The sequence below is a fragment of the Alligator sinensis genome, unplaced genomic scaffold (assembly GCF_000455745.1).
Source record: "Alligator sinensis unplaced genomic scaffold, ASM45574v1 scaffold1131_1, whole genome shotgun sequence".
Classification (NCBI taxonomy): Eukaryota; Metazoa; Chordata; order Crocodylia; family Alligatoridae; genus Alligator; species Alligator sinensis.
Window position 1 is genome coordinate 680,804 of NW_005842218.1, and position 18,237 is coordinate 699,040.

The 18,237-nt window shown below is 42.8% G+C and overlaps 1 protein-coding gene across 1 annotated transcript in view; it reads right to left on the minus strand.

Moving 5' to 3' along the window:
- The window catches only part of SH2D1B (SH2 domain containing 1B), a 19,428-nt gene extending 2,777 nt beyond the window's left edge, over positions 1-16,651 (minus strand). The window contains exons 1-3 of the mRNA XM_006027019.1: positions 16,506-16,651; positions 8,984-9,047; positions 5,366-5,534 (exon numbers count right to left, since the gene is read on the minus strand). Of these exons, the coding sequence (XP_006027081.1) occupies positions 5,366-5,534; positions 8,984-9,047; positions 16,506-16,651 (379 nt within the window). The remainder of the gene's footprint in view (positions 1-5,365; positions 5,535-8,983; positions 9,048-16,505) is intronic.
- Positions 16,652-18,237: the final 1,586 nt, after the last annotated feature.

The following is an 18,237-nucleotide window of genomic DNA, read 5'->3' on the forward strand; positions in this document are numbered from 1 at the left end:
AGTCCAGCTTGGAGGGGAGGGGGCTTCCCCAGCCAAGTCCCTGAGCCCCAATCAAGGGCTTCTTGGGAACAGCCTGGGAATCGCTGGGGCCTGGGCACAGACACAGGGAACAGAGCAGCAAGGGCTGGCACTGGTCAGAGCCACAAAGCAGGATGGGACAGCTGCCACTGGACTCATGTCTTGGTGCTGGGTTGGAGCTGCTGCCGGGAGTGAGCTAGCGGGGACAGGCAGGGGCTGCAGGTCAGGAGTGAGGGGCACCAGGGGGACAGCTGTGAGCTGAGGGTGAGAGGCAAGGACAGGGGCAGGGCATGGGCATATCAATGCTGGTCAGTGCCCCACATCCTGAAGAGTAAAGGGGGCAGGGACAGCTCTGATTTTTCTAAGACAAAAAAAACAAAAGCAAATGCCAAAGTGTATAGATATTTAGAATTCATTTTATTATGATGATAGAGGCACTTGTAGGCTTCCAAACTGCTTTAAAATTGTAAATATATCAATAAAACTTTGCCCAACTGACCTCTCTCTATATAGTGGCATTTCATTTTAATCACAGAACACAGATTTTGGGTTCTTTAATGAGAGAATTTGAGTTCTTTATCAGAACATTTGCAGTTTTTAAATGGGGAACACCAGGATCTCTGCTCGTGAAGCAAGTGGTAAGACCTGGGCAAAGGAACCTGTCCCAGGCCAGCACTGGGGACCCAGCTGGAGGGCAGACGAGGTAGGTGACCTGGCCATTTGGGGCCAAAAGGACACACTGTGATAGTTCAAAGTGGGCCACCACAATGAGCACATCTTCTGAGCGGTAGCTGCCCAGATGGCAGGGTGAGGGCACCAGAAGACATGACAGCAGTTTCACACAAAGGCCAATTGTGCAGTCACAGCCCACTGGCAGCTGGCCCAAAGGTGTAGGAGGCTCTGCTGTGGTGTTCATACCACAGCCCAGGCAGCTGTGTGGTCCCTGTCTGGGTCTGGCAGACATGTAGGTGTGCCACTGCTAATTGTCCCCAGGGAACTAAACGTAAGGGCTGTACAAAATTTCTCCAGCTGTTCTGTTTTGATGCCGTTTTGACTTGTTTTGAGCTCGAATCAGTGACATCAAAACCAAACGAAGGGCTTTGAAACAGCTTTGAAATTAAACAAGGGCAGTCAAAATGTTTCAAAAGTTTCAAAACATTTCAAGTTTTGAAGCTCAAGCTGGGCTTGCCTGCAGGGAAACAGAAAGTATATAAGGTGTGTGCATCAGGATCTGGGAGAACAGCTGTTCACCAGGGCTCCCGAAGAGATAACTAGGTCTAATGGCCACAAATTCTAGAAGGCCGATTCAGACTCAATATAAGGAAAAACTTCTTATATACTTATAGGCAGCCACCAAGTCCCCCCTGAGCCTACTCTTCACCAGGCTGAAGAGTTCCATGTCCCTCGGCCCTTCCTCATAAGGCTTACTCTCTTGGCCTTTCGTCATACAGGTGGATCGCCTCTGGACTCTCTTGAGCTTTTTCAAGTCCCTCCTGAAGTGAGGGGCCCAAAACTGGATGCAGTACTCCAGCTGCTGCCTCGCTGAGGCCGAGTAAAGCTGGAGGATGACGTCCCTGGTTTTGCTTGAGATGCGTTGGTGGATGCATGCCAGAGTGTAGTTTACTTTACTGGCCATGGCACCACATTGGTAGCTCATGTTCACCTTGTGGTTAATCAAGACCCCCAAGTCTCTTTTGGTCGCGGTGTTAGTGAGCATATCACTGCCAGGCCTATAAGTAGGGTGCTGTTTTTTTCTTCCAAGGTGGAGTACCCTGCATTTGCCTACTTTGAATGCCATCAGGTTTGGTCCACCCACTTTGCAAGCATGTCCAGGTCAGCCTGTATCCCCAGCCTGCCCTCCAGCATAATTGCCTTTCCTTATAGTTTAATGTCGTCAGTGAATTTTGCCAGTCTGCATCTGACACTCTAATCCAGATAATTAATGAATATATTTAAGAGTACTGGCCTGAGCAATGAACCTTGGGGGACTCCACTGGTAACATTGTGCCACATTGATTTGTTCCCATCAACTAGTACCCTTTGGGTCTGACCCCAGAGCCAGTTCCCCAGCTATCGGACCATAAGATGGTCGAGGCCACAGTTACGCAGCTTGGTCATGAGGACAACACGGGAGACCAAGTCAAAGGCCTTCTTGAAATCCAAATAAATGACATCAACCTCGTCTTCCTTCTCCAGGCAATGCATCACCTGGTCATAGAAGGAGATGAGGATGGTCAGGCAGGACCTTCCAGTAATAAAACCATGTTGGCTGGCATTGAGTAGGTTGCCTTCCATTATCCTGTTGCAGATGGATCCCTTGATAATTTTCTCCAGGATCTTTCCAGGGATGGAAATCAGACTGATAGGTCTGTAATTCCCTGGATATTCCTTTCTCCCTTTCTTGAAGATTGGGACAACGTTGGCTCTTTTTCAGTCTTCTGGTACATCACCCAAGCACCTCAAGCTTTCAGATATCTTGGCCATAGGGCATGCTATGATGTCTGCCAGCTCTTTTAAGACTCTCTAGTGCAATCCACCTGGGCCAATGGACTTATGGATGTCAAGCCTCTTGAGGTGTTCTCTCATTTAATCTATGTCAATTGTAGGCCCATCTCCCGAGCCTTGGATGCTTTGTGTCCTGTCTGACGGCATGACTCCCTTGGGCGAATGGAAAACTGATGCAAATAATTCTTTAGGAGATTGGCCTTTTCTTGGGCATCAGATGTCAGCTGCCCTATTTGATCTCACAGGGGGTCAATGTTGCTTTTATTCTTACTCTGACTTCCCACATATCTGAAGAATTACTTTTTGTTATCTTGATTCCGGTGGCTAGCCTGAGTTTGGTTACTGCTTTGGCTTTTCTGGACCACTTTCTATAGGTACGGGCTAATGCTGAGTTGTCCTCCTTGGTGATGATTCCAGTTTTCCATCTGGTATAGGCTTCTCTTTTAAGTTTCAGGAGACCCATAAGTTCCCTGTTGCACCAAGGGGGCTTCCCTGCCCTCTGACTGCATTTCCTGTGGGATGGGGTGGACTTCCCTTGTGCCTTGAGGATTGAGTTCTTTAGGAACAACCATTCCTCATGGACTCCTTTTCCTAGGGGGCCATGGTCCCTTAGTGCCTGACTGACCAGTCTCCTGAGTTTGTGAAAGTCAGCCTTCTCAAAGTTGAGGATTTCTGTTTTACTGAGGGATTTGCCCACCCTGCGTTGGACAGAGAAAGTAATCAGTTCATGGTCGCTGTCACTAAGCTTGTCCTCGATCCTCAGATCACTCACCAGATCATTCCCTTTGGCCAGAACCAAATCCAGCAGTGCCTCTCCCGTAGTTGGCACATAGACCTCTTGCGTCAGGTACAAGTCATCAATGCAGGCAAGAAAGTTACATGACCAGTCAGACTTGGCCGTTGCTCTTCCCACAAGATGTCTGGGAGGTTGAAGTCTCTCATGACGATCATACATTGGGAACATGCAGCCTTGGCCAGTTCCCTATTCAATTTGAGATCCAGTTCTTCTTTATTAGGAGATCTGTAATAGACTCCTATGAGTATATCCCCTTCCCCATGCTTCCCCCGTATTTTAACCAAGAGGGTCTCAAGGCACCCTCGATGGTTAATGAACCAGTTTGAAGGGAAGTGTACTGCTCTTTGACGCAGAGAGCTGCACCCCAACCCTTCTTCCCAACATAATTGATATTGATCCTCCCAATATCCTTGCATGAAAGGGATATACACTATCCTCAGCTTATAATTGGGAAGCTAAAAACAAAAACTTGCCTAAATCCAAACCAAAGTGTGCGGGCCACCTCCCGAACCCATCCATGTCACCATGAGCGGGCTGGGAGCGGTGTGCGGACCCGTTTTTGTGCATGCGGACTGTGGCCAGCAGCCCGGGCACGCGGGGTCGGAGAGAGACCCGTGGGATCTGGAATTAGGCACGGACGCGTAATTGTTGATTAAAAGATTGTTTACTTACACCAAAGATGGTTGTGGTGTAGGCTGGACAGTTTTCCAGGCACGGCTCCGCTTAAATCCTCGTTGGAGGACTACGACAAGCTCTCTCACGAAGTTTGCTAGGCTCCGTGGAACTTGTGCTCTGAGGTAGTTCGGTCGTCTGAACAACTATGTCAGTTGTTCCAGCTGAATAGACTCACACGAAGTTTGCTAGGCTCTGTGGGTCTGGTTCCTTTGCGCGCAGGGCGCAGGAAGAGGGATACGTCTAGGATTGCGCTCGGCGACGGGGAGAGGCTAGAGGCCGTTCGGTAATTGGGTCCCCGGAGTTGTAAAGGCTCCGTGGGTTCGGTTCAGTAATTGGCCCTCTATTGCCTTCTTAAGGGAAGAGCTGGGTTCGAAGGAATCAGCAGCGCTTAGAGATCTTCACGCTCTTTCTCCCGAACTCCAATTTGCTTTCTCTCTCCCTCTCCAACTTGGGCGGAAACTACCCAAGCTCTTTATACGGCTAGCAAGCCAATCGCTATCCGCCACGTGTGCATATATTAGGATCGGCCAATACAAATGGCGGGAATTCCTTTGCACCGTGCATCTCCAAGATGCAAAAGAAATGCACCACGCAAAGAAGGCTACAAACTGGCAGGAAATACTCTTCTGCACACGGGTTCTCTTGTTGCAGCAGAAAACTCCACCGTGCAAAGGAGCTGCAATTTAGCAGGAACATAATTTGGCGGTGCTGAAGCGCACACAAACAAAAAACCACAACTTTGGGTTGTGACACAAAGTTATTGGTAGTACCAACTGAATGTTTAGCTCTCAGGTCCCAAGCCTTCACCCTTATCACAGGCCCACATCCCTCTTTCAACTTCCATTTTCAACACAGAATTTAAGAATACTTATGATGTTATAAGAGTTACCATTATGGGTATGGACAAAAACATTTTAGCTGCTTTTAAAGGTTGGTGAGGGAAGTGCAACTGCTCAGGAGGGCATAGGAGCTGTTTCTCTTTACTTGTTACTTGTGCATGAACCCCCAAAGTCCCCCAACTTTGACCCTGAATAAGAAGCTAGTAAAAGCTGTTTCTCTACACTTATACAAGACCAACAGTTGCATTGTACCAGCTTGTTCCAGTATTCTTTGATAACAGCACAATCACTACATCTGTCTATACTCTATGTTGGCCTCAATGTTTTCATTGGCAGTTTCAGAAAGGCTAAGGGCAGACAGCCCCTTCTCTCTTAAGCAAGATTCATCATAACGCTGATACATAGAGGCAAAGAAGTGAGGGAAACATACAGCACTTCTGTTTGTACTATGCGTGCTCATAGAATTAGTTAGGAGAATTCATTCTCAGAAATGCCAATGACCAGTATAAAGAAACAAAAATCAATTTCTTACCATCATAAACATTTTCTGGATATCCCATAGTTTTCCTTAATCTCCTTGATGGGTTTTGTTTTTTTACTGGATAGCGAAGATGGGTCACTAGTCCTTGATTTGGCTTTTGATACTTGTATATTAAATCCTTTAAAGTTTTGAAGGACTGCTGGGGAACACCTCCAGAAGTCTGCAAGAAAAAGTGAAAATACTGATCTATGAAGGTAATAGGAACACAGGACTGGAAGGGGCCTCCCAGACTATTGAGTCCAGTCCCCTGAACCTGCATACTTGTTCAACATGGAAAATTTATCAACACCAGAAACAGGATAAGTTTCAACAAATATTTCAACAGAAAAATGTTTAATGAAAATGTAAAAACTCCTGGAGAATTTTTTGTTTTGTTTATGGAATTAGTCATAGTAATTTATTTCTTTGCTGGGCATCCTTTCCCTTTTATATGAAGTTGCCACTAGTCTGCATAAGTTTTATCTGCATTTACAAAGAGGAAATTTTAATATATTATGACAATGTTATTAGGCACACTATGGAGCATACAAACAGTCCCTGTAGATTCCACTATGATGAAACTGGTATCTCTAACAAGCAAACATTTCAGGAGATCAACAGTCAAGTTCCAGAAAACAGGTCTCCCAAATAGTCCAGTTCATAGGGTTCTCTTTTGTTTATTATTATGAATTCCACTGAAGACTCTGAAGTAGTTATGCCCAGCTCAAGGACAGAATAGAGTGATGGAGTGGATAGGGTTTTTGAGAACTGTAGCGGTGAAGTGAATGCATGGAGTTATTCCCCGATAAAGATATTTCCAAATCACAGGCATGTACAAGTCATCAGATTGGCTTAAAAGTGTATAAATAAATAATTTGGGTCGTCCCCCTCCCGTGTCTTCTAGCATCACAGCCTTTAAGCTGTGCTGTTATTTTGCAACCTGTTCTTTGAAGAACTGAATCTCTTTTTTCTAAATGAAAGCCAGGAGCTGGCATTCTAAGACAAATAATAAACCTCATGGCACTTGTATAAAAACTTTGAGAGCTGGCATAGCAAAACTGGTCCTCAGATAATATGGTTAGCAATCACATCCTTCTTATCTAGGACCTGATTCTATAACAGGAAATAAGTGGAATTATTCAGTAAATACAAATTCTTTTTTTCACAGGCATAACAAACAATTTCTTCACCTTGGACAGCAATGGCCAAGGGGCCACAAGAAGCATCAGGCACTATTCTTGTGGCCCTTCTAAATTAGCACCTAGGGCTGGTGCCCTGCTCACCCACCCCTGGTTACACTACTGCTCTTTTTATTTTATTAAGCCCTTATCCTTTCAGGAGCTCCAGGTAGGCAGACCTCTGTAACTGTAGTGTGTTTTATGCAGAAGCGGGGCCTTAGGAATGATAAATAAATAAATATCCAATTGTATTATTTTAAAAACCAAGAAAGCCCTTGCTTAGAATTCCTCTCAAACAACCGTGAGGACAATTTTGATTTGCATTTATTGCCAAACCTTGGAAAGAAACTCAGTTTAAAAAAATGCTTGAATTACTATTCAGTGGGGGAAGACACAGAAAAAACCTCCAGAAAAGCAGCTGCTGTGATTTAAGAAAGTGAATAACTACAATATTTATTTTTTCAATAAATCATGAAGAAATGGTAATAGAATGTGGCACCTTCCATCTGAAGGTTGCTGACTTGAATCCAAGCTAACATGATAATGATTCAAAGTTGTTATGTTCTGATAGCTTATAGTTACTGGCTTCTGAGAAGCAAATTTGGTGGCCCTATTCCACTTATCTGGGAACAAAGATGTTGCTACAATTGATTCTTATTAATAAACATTCTGGAAGTCTTAGAAGAAACAAGGAAAGGCAGGAAAACATTTTAAGCTGTCCTCTCTCTAGGTCTGGATCAAGGTAAAGTCTGCATAGTATGATAATGTGTAGGCCCTGTCTACCTATTACAGGTGCTGTGCAATTAGCTGGTTAATTGAGCAAGTACCTTGATACCACCTGTGTGTGCAAAATACAAATACATGATAAAAAGCTCCAACCAGCTATAAAGTTAGACCTTGAAAACATGTAGTAACTTTATACCTGGTTGGTATCCAGCTTTAATTTGCAAGTGTAGCAGGGTCTCCCCTCCCTGTCTCAGCTGACAGGGCTCCCAACCCAGGGACACAATGTGCCCAGTCAGGGCTGCAAGTGAGGGGCCCCAGCAGCTGCTAACTGTGGATCCTGGCAGCCAGGAGGGGCACAGCTGCCCTGAAGTATGTGAAACCTCCAGAGCTGGAGAATCATGGCTGCTGCAATCTCCCAGCCTCAGGAGTTTGTGGGGTACCCCCATGGCTGGTAGGCCCTCAATTGAGGAAGCTTCCACCCCTGGAAACTTGTTTCTTGCTGAAATCAGGCTCCCCCTGCACCGGCAATTAGGTGTGATGGGATTTAACACATGATCCCATAATCACCCCTCCTGCCATGCACACGTGGTATGGCAGGAGGCTCAAATGTGTGGACCGTGCATTAGATCCCACCACACCTTTATCTGCATGTATGAGCTAGGGACAGAAGTGACACATAAACTGGTATACATGATCAGTAACCAGTTCAAATCTGTAATACAATAGAAGTTCAGTGCACATCAAAATGGCTGAAACTGGCTTAAGATAAACCGGGATGGATGTAGTATCAGACTTAACTCATTTAGGTTAAATTGGTTTATTGAACTTGTGTCCCAGATCCCCTCCAGATTCAAGTTAACTCACAGTCCCCCAGCATCCCAGGATGCTTTGCACATCCACCGCAACCCCCCTACCTCCTTGCAGGGTGGGCTGGCTAGCCTTGGCCCAAGCTGTCTGCTCCAGCCCAGAAGGGAGGTGTGCTCTAGCACCCACACCTTCTGGCCTGAGCCACTGCAGGCATGTGGCTACATTTCCGGAATCGAAAGCGGCTGTCTGTTCACTTGCTTACTGGTTCAATCTATGCAATTTAGACCAACCTGCAAAGAGTGAATCAATTCAGCCTTGGGCTTTTTGACTTTCTGTATGGAGGCATAGAGGGGCCCATGCTCTTATGCCCCCTCCAATTTTAGGAGCACACAACCAACATAAGTTTCTAGAGTTACCAGTTTTGTACATCTCCAAATGTTCGATTTACCCAGGATTACATGTGAATCTTTTAAAAAAATGACAGGAGTCGTTCCAAAATGCAAAAGCTCTTATGATTGTGCACTAACGCATTTGTTTACAGGTCACTTGACAGTTTTTGGTAAAACAGAAGAGCATTCCAATAGAATGCAGAAAGGAAGGCAGAAGAGAATGCAAAAGATTTTATGCTGTCAAAAAAGGTGGCCAGATCTTTAGATCATGGGTAAGCCAGGCTAAAAGGTGAACAATATGCTTAGGTTACAAAAAAGTGATGTAGAGATAGCAGTTACTTCTAAGCTGATGGGCAAAGACAGGTGTTTTGTTAAGAAATCAAGGGTAGAGTGCAAGCATGGAAAAACATTATCATGGGAAAGATACCAATTGATTCTTATTAATAAACATTCTTTAATATAGGTATCTTCTCATCTGAGAAAGAAATTAAACAGTCATTTCCATTCCAGATGAAATGACATACTCTTACCTCAATCCTCAGATTTCCTTCATGTTCCCTGAAGATCCGATAAGTGTAAATCAGTTTTTCAAAACTGTAAAGAGATATCCTTGCATAAATTATGTTTGTCATCAGCAGTCCAGGAATTGCAATGGTCTGACCTCATTTTAGCGGGAGAATTTACAGTATACACAACAACATCACAAAAAGATTAAAATTCCAGTTTATCAATCTCAAGAAATGACTGTTATTAATAACATGTTGCCATCAACAACTGTGGGCTCATTACATTTTTTGCTAGAGTCTCACTAAATCTTTTCTAGAGTATATAATTTATACAAACAGTAGGTTGGAAAACAGCTAGCCATTTTATTGGTTTAGTTAGGCATCTCAAAACTAAAGACAGAGGCAATTCTGTAACTTAAATCCATCTATGTTATATACACCCATACACTCACACACCTCTTATGAATATACATATGTAACAGGTCTTTAAAAAAGGCACCAAATCTTTTTAAATGGATATTTATAATACCACTATTTCTCAAAATTAAATTTTTAAAATTAAAAGGACCAATTTTGAAATGCCAAAACCTTTAATGCTTAAGGAGAAGGCACTTGTTCACAGGCCTCACCTGTGTCTTTGTTAGAATAACAGAATATTCCTTTGGAAAAGGAAGACTGCTCAGTTTTGGACCCACATTGATTTTACACTTGTTTAATACATTGGAGAGTTATCCAAACTGCCCTGAGACCCTTGTTGATCAGTCTAGAGTTTCAGATGCTAGGATATAAACATCCGTTCTTCTGATGTGGTTGCCTTAGGCCATGATCAGAAAAGTCAAGTGTTACTGAAGTTGAACATATTAAAATAGCATCTCATCTCACAAGAGATCTTGCGGGTGTGAGAGGGTGTGTGTGTTCATATATCTGTTGGATCAGCTGCTGTTTTTTAACCGTGCACACAATGCCACTAAGGCCATATCTGCACTGCAGTCACTGCAGAGATGCCAGGTATATACATAATTGAACTGGTATGAGACAGCTGCAGCAACAAAGAACTCTGTGTGATTACTTGTCCTAGGATTTATCCCATTTTGTCAAGCTTTTTAGCTTGTGGCAAGCTTCATGCAGTTGTGACCACGCTGCCAGCTACTTTAAGGCTTGCTCAGGTAAGTCTATGCAAGCTGAAGCCAGAGCAGGCAATGCAATATAGAAATACACAAAAAACAAGAAAGATTCTATTCCTTATAATACATTTGTGTTACAATAGCACCGCATAACCCTGGATCATGCACTAGGACCTCATTGTGCTAAGCATGGTATAAATATAGAGCATGATAATAGGCCCTGCTCCAATGAGTTTACAACAAAATTCTTGTTCACCATCAATAGCCACTACATTACACCTGAGTAATCTCCAAATAAAACTAATTTTGCACAGATATAATGAAAGGCATAATTTGAAGGGAGGGGGACTATACAAGTGTCCGAGAGCTACAGAATTATCATTGGTAACACAGGAAGGCAGGGACTCAATTTGACACAGACCCTTAAATGATTTTTTTTCCTCACAAACAATATGTGTTTGAACTGGAAAATACAATGATGAATAAGGTGACATCCTGATATACCTCACCTTTAATCTACCAAGAATACCTATTTGATAATGATTAAAATTGCCACTGTTGCAACACCAGGAACACTTCTTCCAGTCCCATTGCAGCAGACTGACTAGCAAGCAAAAGGCAAATAGAAACCTAATAGCCCTTCTGCAATGTTAGTTAGCTGGTCACGCCAACTGACAGAGGGGATAAATGTCAGGGTAGGCAAATCTAAAGCTTCCCTGAAAATAGACATTTTTATTCTTTGAAGCATCCAGTCACAAGCTAACGCATGGGTATACACAATTAGATATTATTCCTTTCTCTTGCATATCAGTGCATTACCATTTTAATCTGTTCTCTGTATTCCCTGACTATCTTGTCAACTTCCAAGTCACTTAGGAAGCTATACTTTGATTGAGGAGATGCTGAATAGAGGGTATTTTCAATCAATTCTTAAACATTCTGATATGTTCCAGTCCTCCCAGGATGTTCACCGTGCCCTTGTCACATTATAGGGTGGGTATGACCATCAAGCAGTCCCTAGAGAGCTTCTACTCTCCCAAGACAGCCAACTGCCACAAGAAAGACTAATACAGAAGAGTCTTTGCACCATGAATTTCTATTTAAAGAGAAAACAAAGTTGGTTTCAAATTAACACATCCAGATGAGAGCAGTTATCTTCCAAAATGATAGTCCTTTGTTTAGAAGCAAGGCAGGATGTAAGGCAAGATACAGACCTCTAATTGTGTGAGATGCACAGTAGCATGAACTGAGGAGGAGCAACAAGGGCACCAACCCCAGGTGCTGATCTGAGGGGGGGCAGAGGGGTAGTAGCTGCTGTGCCTCTGGCTCAACAACTGCTGCTTCTGTCCAGCTGCAGCTGCTGCCCTGTGCGCCACCTCTGCCCAGGGCACGGTGACAGTCCTTGATGCTTCCAAAGGAACTTACAGAAAATAAGAAACAACTTAGATATTAATTTTGATGAAAAGCAATGATTAATGAATGATCTTGTAACACATCCATTCAGCATTACACACAAGGCTTATTGACATTAGGCATTCTTGAGCATAGGGAGGCAGGCCAGTTAAACCCGGACTGTATCTGGTTGCCTTGGATTCAAGATGTATATGTGGAACTGGAACTGGAACAGGCTGCCCTGAGGACAATGTACATGATAACCAGAGGCAGAGGTCGAATCGCTCACATAGCCTTGCTGAAGGAGACAATGTACTGGAAGGGATGACACTGCTGACCATGATGTGTGATTTTCCCTCCGCTCACAGTTTGTTTTATGATGCCAGATAATATTCTACCTACCCAGTGTGATTGAAAGTACCCTTTACCCTAAGGCCTGAAACACTGAGGTTCTGAATTCTTTTTAAAAGTTTCCAACAAGGGTGAAGCAACATGTCATTTTAAGGCTAACGTGACTTTATGAGTTGAATTTAATCTCTCTCCTGACTTATTTTTTCAGACAGCCCCTCTGTAATTTTTCCTATGGTGGCCACACAAAACTACCAAGTATGACTAATCAGTCAGTGGTATAGTTAACACTTATTTTAAAATAAAATATTTTAAGAGAAGGCTGGGAACAAGAAGAAGGTGGATACTGGAGAGGTATAAAATGCCCAACCAGGCATTAACTAGAATGTTAGCCCTTTAACTCAGAATTACTTTGTGTGTTTGGCTCAAAACAATTCGCGGAGTGAGTTTTACATGGTTTGAAAGTACTGCAAGAGCTACCATGAAATCAAACAAATCAGGCAATACAGTAACCTGAGAGGCAGTTGGAGTGCCAAGGAGTTTTTTGTCCTGGTGCATTCAGCTGAGGAGACACACACAGAATCTTTTCCCACACTTGAGACTGATAAAAGGACAGGGCCTAAGGCCCAAGGCTTTCAGGTCTTCTGTATCAGGCCACCTGGGGAAATCTGCCACGGCTGCACCAGCACATAGCATACTACTAGGATAGACAGGGCTCAGGTGGCTAGCAGCCATATTCTCATGTTATCATCCAGAATTTCTGTAGGCAGGGTTGGACTAATTGATGATTAAGTGCCCATGGGCTATATGCACTGAGCAGTAGAGTTGCATCAACACTCCTCTGAGAGTGGAAGATTTCTAGTCCAGGACATGGCCGCATAAAAACTTTCAAAGCTTTTTCTCCTTTCTCATTCAGAAGAAGAGTTGGACCAACTTCACGCATGATGCAAGACGAGTAAAATGTTACAGTTTTATCTTTTGGTTTTGTATGGTTGTTTCCTGTTGCTACTGGACAAAGTCGTATCTATTCATTAGAAAGACCACCATTGCAAGTATCTTTATATACTTTGTGTTGCATTTGGGAAATAAGCACAAAAAATCATAAGTGGTCTACTATGTATTGTTATTTCAAAAAGGTGAGCAAGACAACTTGTTTTTTTACAAAGCTATTCCAAAACTAGCAAATAGAAACCTAATAGCCCTTATGCAATATCAGCTGGTCAGGCCAACTAAGAGAGGGAATAAATGTTAGGGTATGCAAATCTAAAGCTTCCCTGAAAACATACATCTTTATACATGGATTATTCTTCAAAGCATCCAGTCATAAGCTAACATATAGGTATACACAACTAGATATTATTCAGCCACAGACCACACTATTTTCATAGTCACTAACAGTTTGAGCACCTCAAATGCAAAATTAAAGACAAGATAATGTATTTATTGTACACATATACTTTACTTAGGATGCTGCAGGAGGTTGTAAAACCACAAGTAGAAAAATGTGGGAATGAAATTCTTGGTTTCCATTTGCTTCTCCCCAAAGTACTCACCAGAATAGACATGCTCTCTTTCCTAATTCACAGCAAATAGCAGTACTGCCATGTCATTGCTAGATAGGATAGGATCATAAGTTCATCTTGGCACCTTTCTCAGTTACTTAAATGGCTAAAAACTGTGAAACTAATGAACTGTCCTGCCTTCTGAAAATATTACTGATACTGTAGTGATCAGTGCATGGACAGATGCATAGATCTCCAAATGGTTTTGTTTCCTTAAAAATAATATAAGAGGTTATAAAAAGTGAGACATAGCTAGGATTCATTTTGAAGTGTGTTCTTTTTGGTGTCCACCTAATTTTCATCAAGCAACCAGGAACATTTCAAATCATCAATTTTTGTTCCATATTTTATATTTGGTCATTTTATTATAATTTATGAAAAACAAAATAATTAAACCTCCTGTTAAACTGTAAACTTCTGACTCAGCCTTAACTATGGAATCATGGTCCTAGTATGATAAACATGGACATGTCAACAGCTACTCCTCACTTAACGTTGTAGTTATGTTCTTGAAAAATGTGACTTTAAGCAAGATAACGTTAAGCAAATCCAATTACATCACAGTAGTCACTTACTAGCAGGCAGGGGCCCAACAGCGTTATAACCGAACATTGCACGACTTTAAACGAGTATGTTCTCTGATAGATCAGCAACATAATAAAATTGTCCTAATTTTGCAATTAACAATAGAACTTTTCTAACTGCTAGACTAGCTCTGCACATTCAACCAGGAGAAAGTTAGGGTTAGATTTCTTGGGCTAAGGCACCATTATAAATGATACACTACCTAACAGGCAAAAGTGTACTCTGTTTACATCCCTGTAATCCCACTGTCTCTTCACATCATGACTGATCTATGTACTATGAAGTACCATAGGTAGCTTCAGCTAGAATTTTTCCTGCAATTTAGTTATGAATTCTGTTGACACATGAAGCAGCATCACATCCACTGTCTCCCTATGGGCCATCATACACACCACAAAATTGGTCTTTAAAGTGGCTTAAATTCCCTTGTGCACCACTTTAATGGCATTGCTGTTTGCACAGTTGCTGGCATATTCCACTTTAAATGACTTTGCTATGTAGCAAGATAAAACACCTCCAAGGTGTTTTAGTTTGCTACCTGACGAAGTGCAACAGTGCATGGGACACTGGAAGCCGACGTACTTGGGGACTGGTGGGCCCTGCACAGCTCAGGGACTGTGGGACCCAAAGGCAGCCCATGCAGGCAGGCTCCATTGAAGGGGAAAAAAAAAAAGCAGTGAGCCTGATCTTTTTTTTTTTCCTCCCTGGAGCCTGCCTGCCTGCCTGCCTGAGCTTTGCAGGGACCTCGTTTTTCCCTCCGCAGTTGAAGGGGAGCGGGAAGGGTGGGGGAGCAGTGCTTCTCTCCATGGCTGTGGTGCTCCCCTGGACTGCCTGAACTGGGTTCCAGCAGGCAGGTGCCACCTGGGGGACCCCCGCGCAGCTCAGGGACTGCTCAGCCTGCCGGCAGTTCACCCGCTGCCCCCACCATTGAAGAGATAGGTAAAGATTGAGCCCTCACCCTTGTGTACATGCCACAGGGGTTTAATTCAGTTTAATTCTCCTTAAATTGAAGCGGTGTTTAAAAAAACCCACTGTTTCAATTTAGGGAAAATTAAACCCCCCTGGTGTGTACAAGCAGCTTAAAGCACTAAAAATACTAACTGGAGTTAGCTTACATTATTACACACTTTTGCATCCAGCTAAGAGTAACTTGTATTCCTCCATTCTCCCCAAAATCTCCTTGTGTGCCTCTCTCTCAAACCCCTATTTAAAACATTCACTCCTCCTGGCTCTTTCCCCCTGGCAGCTATGGGTCATTATACACTTCATTCCCCCCTCTCCCCAGTGCTAGGATCCCCAGTTGACTCCCATGCCAGAGATAGACTCTATTTTTTCCCTTGCTCCCAATGACCATATTCTCTTCTCCATGCCAAGGGCTCTATGCCTCAGTTCCCCTTATCTTCATTTTCCATCTATCCCGTTCCTCACATAGCTGTATGTCAGGCAGTCCATGTCTCCTCCATTTCTGCCATTATTTTTTTCTCCTAACTTTCACCAGTGCCAATAGGACTCTGCTTACTGATGCCTAGAACAGTTCCTTGAATTTTGGAATTAGTTCAGTGTGGTATTCAAAACTTATTAACCAAAAAGGAAGGTCATCAACAGGAATAGAAAGAAGCACAAGCTCAGTACAAGGAAGACTGAGAACAGGCTTACTTATCTGTGACTCAAGAACATGCACAAGAACATGCAAGGAGCAGACCTACTGATTTCATTGGAAAACTAAATATGTAAAAAGGACAAGAACTGAATGTTTAAGTCCTCTTTACTGAGGTCTAACAGGCCAGAATTGCCAGGGTGGTAAGGATACATGGTGCATAAGAAATGTAGGTTTGCTGCTCGGGAGGTAGATGTCACCTTTTTTGGTTTCCAATACTTGTTGAGCAGCCATTTAAATATGGATTTTTGGCAACTAAAAAAGAAGTTACTCTCCCCCCAGGTCCTCTGGCTGCTGGCCTCTATTCTCAATTCCAGTCCCCCCACCGCCCCCATGTCCTTAAGCAGTGTTTAGGGTTCATGGCCCACTCACCCACCCAGTATTATGCTTCTACTTCTTCTTTTCAATTCTGAAAGAGAAGCCAAAAATCATTTCCTTTGAAAAAGCAAGCCCGGTGCTGCGTATGACACTCAGAGGCTTGCTTGCTTTTGATTCACCACCTTCATTTTTCAAGTTTCTAAGTTTTTTGCTGCCCTCCTGTAAAATACATAGGTAAGACAGAGCAACAGAACAGTTAAAGCCAATGGCTAGACATTGTCATTTTCTATGCCCAGCTAACCACTGACTTGATCTGTGATCTTGGACAGACCACTTTACCTCTGTTTCTAAGTTGTCTCAAACAGTGAGGCAGAGCTTTTAATTAAATCTTTATATGGTACTTTGAGGTCCAGAGAAAGATTCTAGAGAATCCGTAACCAGAGATATACAGCATATTAATATTTTTCTACTTCAGTATTATGTTCACCCTTGTGATATATTCACTCTTGCAACTACCTTAAAATTCACATAATAGTTAAATATGTAAGCACAATACTTACAAGACGCATAGACATATGGCTCCTGCCACGCTCTCACTTTCTCGTACCAAAAAACAACCATTCTTTCCTTTCTTGGTCAGTAACTCTTCACAGGACTCTTTTGTTATCTTCCCATGATAAAATGGGTACTTTGCATGGTACTCCATGGAAGAGTATCAACAGGGTCCCTTGTCTTTAAAGCAATCCTAGATGAAATCAGCAAGCTGGCATTAAAAGAAGATTTAATCCAAATTCAGTTGTCAAGATGATAACTGCAATTACAATTTCAAGTCTTCACTACATAAATGAATTTATCTGTGTGGGTATTACTAACCAGACTGTACTAGCAGGCTGCTTTCAACAGATCAGATATGTATAATCTACACAGGAAGTGATAAAAATGGTCAATGATTTCACTTGTAGTGGTCCTTAGTTTCCATCACCAAGGAGAACTGCAATTATACCATTAAAAAGAGTTGATATTTCAGTTACTTTTTAGTTTTAGGCCATATGACAGCTAAAATTTAAGTAAAAGCAACAAGTGCATCAGTGCCTATATATCCAACAGTTTTTATTTAAAGCTTGTATTTCTCATTATTTATAACCTTGCCCAAATTTAACTATCTGGACTGAAATATTCCATATGAGCTATATGCCTCAAGATGCCTTCCCACCCCTCCACATGGGAAAAATGCAGCTGTTTCTGGAAAATGAGATTACACCCCTGTAACTAAATTGAAACTAAGGCATTTTAATCATGTTAAAAAAATTACAAAACGTTTTCTAAAGTAGCTCTATTGCCCCTGTACTTTGGAGTATGGTACCAGATTGACATTTGATGGGGGTGAAAGGTTATCCTGGTGTCAATGCTGTACTTTATGCTCTCATGAAAATCCACTCAAGTTAGAACCATTTAAAATGTTGCAGTTTGCACATATGTCTTGCCTTTAATGAGAATTGTCCAGGTCAGGTCTGCTGGGGCAGACCAAAGCTTCTGGAATTGCTTTTGCTTGTCAATGGGGCCTCAAGCAGCAGAGCTTTATGAGACTGTGTCTCCTGGGATCACAATAATTTCCTCAGGCATCATGGGGAGGAAGTAATTTACCCTGAATGCAGAGAGGAACCAATTTGAGAGATTCCTCCTGGGAAGGATAGCTTGAGGCAAGAAGCTAAGCTAAGGTGTCTGTTGAGGTGGGGAAGGGGTGTGAGACTGAGTCAGATAGATAGTAGGGCTGTGCAAAATTTCTCCGGCTGTTTGGTTTTGACGCTGGTTCAACTTGTTTCGAGCTCGAAACAGTGAAATTGAAATGAAAGGCTTCAAAACAGCCTCGAAAGGAAATGAGGGCAGTCAAAATGTTTCAAAATTTTTGAAACATTGTGAATTTCAAAGCTGGGCTTGCTTGCAGCTAAAGAGAAATTAAGGAGAGGGAGGGGGAAGAGGGGGCAAGGACTGCTCTCATATTGACTGTGTAGCTGGCCAGTGACTGTGATCCTTCCCTGAGGTCCCTTCCCATCCCAGTGCTCTGGGGAAGGGATGGAAAAAGAGCATAAAAAGCATTCTTTGAACTGAGCTGCCTCTGTGCCTTCACACTTACAAGTGACACAAGTTTTGCTCTGAACAGTTTGAGGTGCAGTTTCCCAGAAACCCCTGCACTTATCTCCTTGAAACTTGGCAGGATTCATGGCCTCAGCAGCAGATAGCATGCTTGCAGTTTTCACCCTGTTGCACCTTAACAGACAGACAGACAGACAG